General features: G+C 61.4%; 1 protein-coding gene across 1 annotated transcript in view; it reads left to right on the top strand.

Moving 5' to 3' along the window:
- LOC106895945 (ethylmalonyl-CoA decarboxylase-like) overlaps positions 1-719 on the top strand; it is a 4,413-nt gene extending 3,694 nt beyond the window's left edge. The window contains exon 2 of the mRNA XM_014955624.1: positions 236-719. Within this exon, the coding sequence (XP_014811110.1) occupies positions 236-641 (406 nt within the window). The 3' untranslated portion in view covers positions 642-719. The remainder of the gene's footprint in view (positions 1-235) is intronic.
- The last annotated feature ends 492 nt before the right edge of the window (positions 720-1,211 follow it).

Raw genomic sequence — 1,211 nt, 5'->3', positions numbered from 1 at the left:
GCAACCTGGTCTGGTGGGAGGTGTCCCTGCCCAGGGCAGGGGGTGGCACTGGGGGGACTTTAAGGTCCCTTCCAACCCAAACCATTCCATGACTCCACACTCCAGCTCTGCACTGTTGGGTCGTATCAGCCCGTGGAAGCTGAGGGCAGGAGAAGCCCGAGGGCAGCGTGTGGGTGAGCTGCAGAGGGACAGGGACACAGAGAGTGACCTGGGTGTGTTTGTTCTCCCTTGGCAGGTTGATGGCACCGGGCAGCGAGGTGCGGTTTGTCCATAAGCGCATGGGGCTGGTGCCGGGCTGGGGAGGAGCCGCCCGCCTGGTGGCCATCGTGGGCCACGGGGCCGCCCTCCGGCTGCTGAGCGGGGCCACCAGGGTGGACCCTGAGATGGCCCGGCGCCTTGGGCTCTCGGAGGAGACCTTGGAGTCCTCGGATGGAAGCAGAGCGCTGGAAGAGGCCCGCGCCTGGCTGGGCCGGCACACGGAGGGCCCGGCCAGCGTGGTGCGGGCCGTGAAGGAGGTGGTGGCCGCGGGCAGGGAGCTGCCGCTGGAGACCGCCCTGAGGACAGAGAAAGACATTTTTGGAAGGGTGTGGGGTGGCCCTGCCAATCTGGAGGCATTGGCGAGGAGAGCAAAGCATAAGTGACAGTCAGTGTGTAAGTTCTTGGCCTTTCTGCGGCCAAAGCTGTGGCTGAACCTGCCATTAAAGGGAGTCATTTCAGGACTTGGTCACTGAGGGTGGCATTAACGTCCCTGTCACTCGCCTGGGGCAGACACCGGAGTGTCCCACCTGGCTGGGGATCAGGGAGATGAGGCTGTGAAGGTACAGGCTGTGCCCAGAACAGAACTGTAATTCGTTAGGAGTGAGGCTTTTAAATCCCTCCAGGGGTGGGGACTCCACCACTGCCCTGGGCAGCCCTTTCCAATGTTTGACAACCCTTTCAGTGGAGAATTTTTTCCCCAACTCCCTCCTAAACCTCCCCTGGTGCAATTTGAGGCCATCTCCTCTTGTCCCATCACCTGTTCCTTGGGAGAAGAGACTGACCCCCCCCTGGCTACACCCTCCTTTCAGGGAGTTGGAGAGAGCGAGAAGGTCTCTCCTCAGCCTCCTTTTCTCCAGGCTGAACGCCCCCAGCTCCCTCAGCCTCTCCTCACAAGACTTGTGCTCCAGACCCCTCAAGGTCTTTTTTGTGGTGAGGGGCCCAAAACTGGACAC

This window comes from Calidris pugnax, unplaced genomic scaffold (assembly GCF_001431845.1).
Source record: "Calidris pugnax isolate Ruff unplaced genomic scaffold, ASM143184v1 scaffold284, whole genome shotgun sequence".
In the NCBI taxonomy this organism is placed as follows: Eukaryota; Metazoa; Chordata; class Aves; order Charadriiformes; family Scolopacidae; genus Calidris; species Calidris pugnax.
This window is presented reverse-complemented; position numbering and strand designations above follow the sequence as displayed.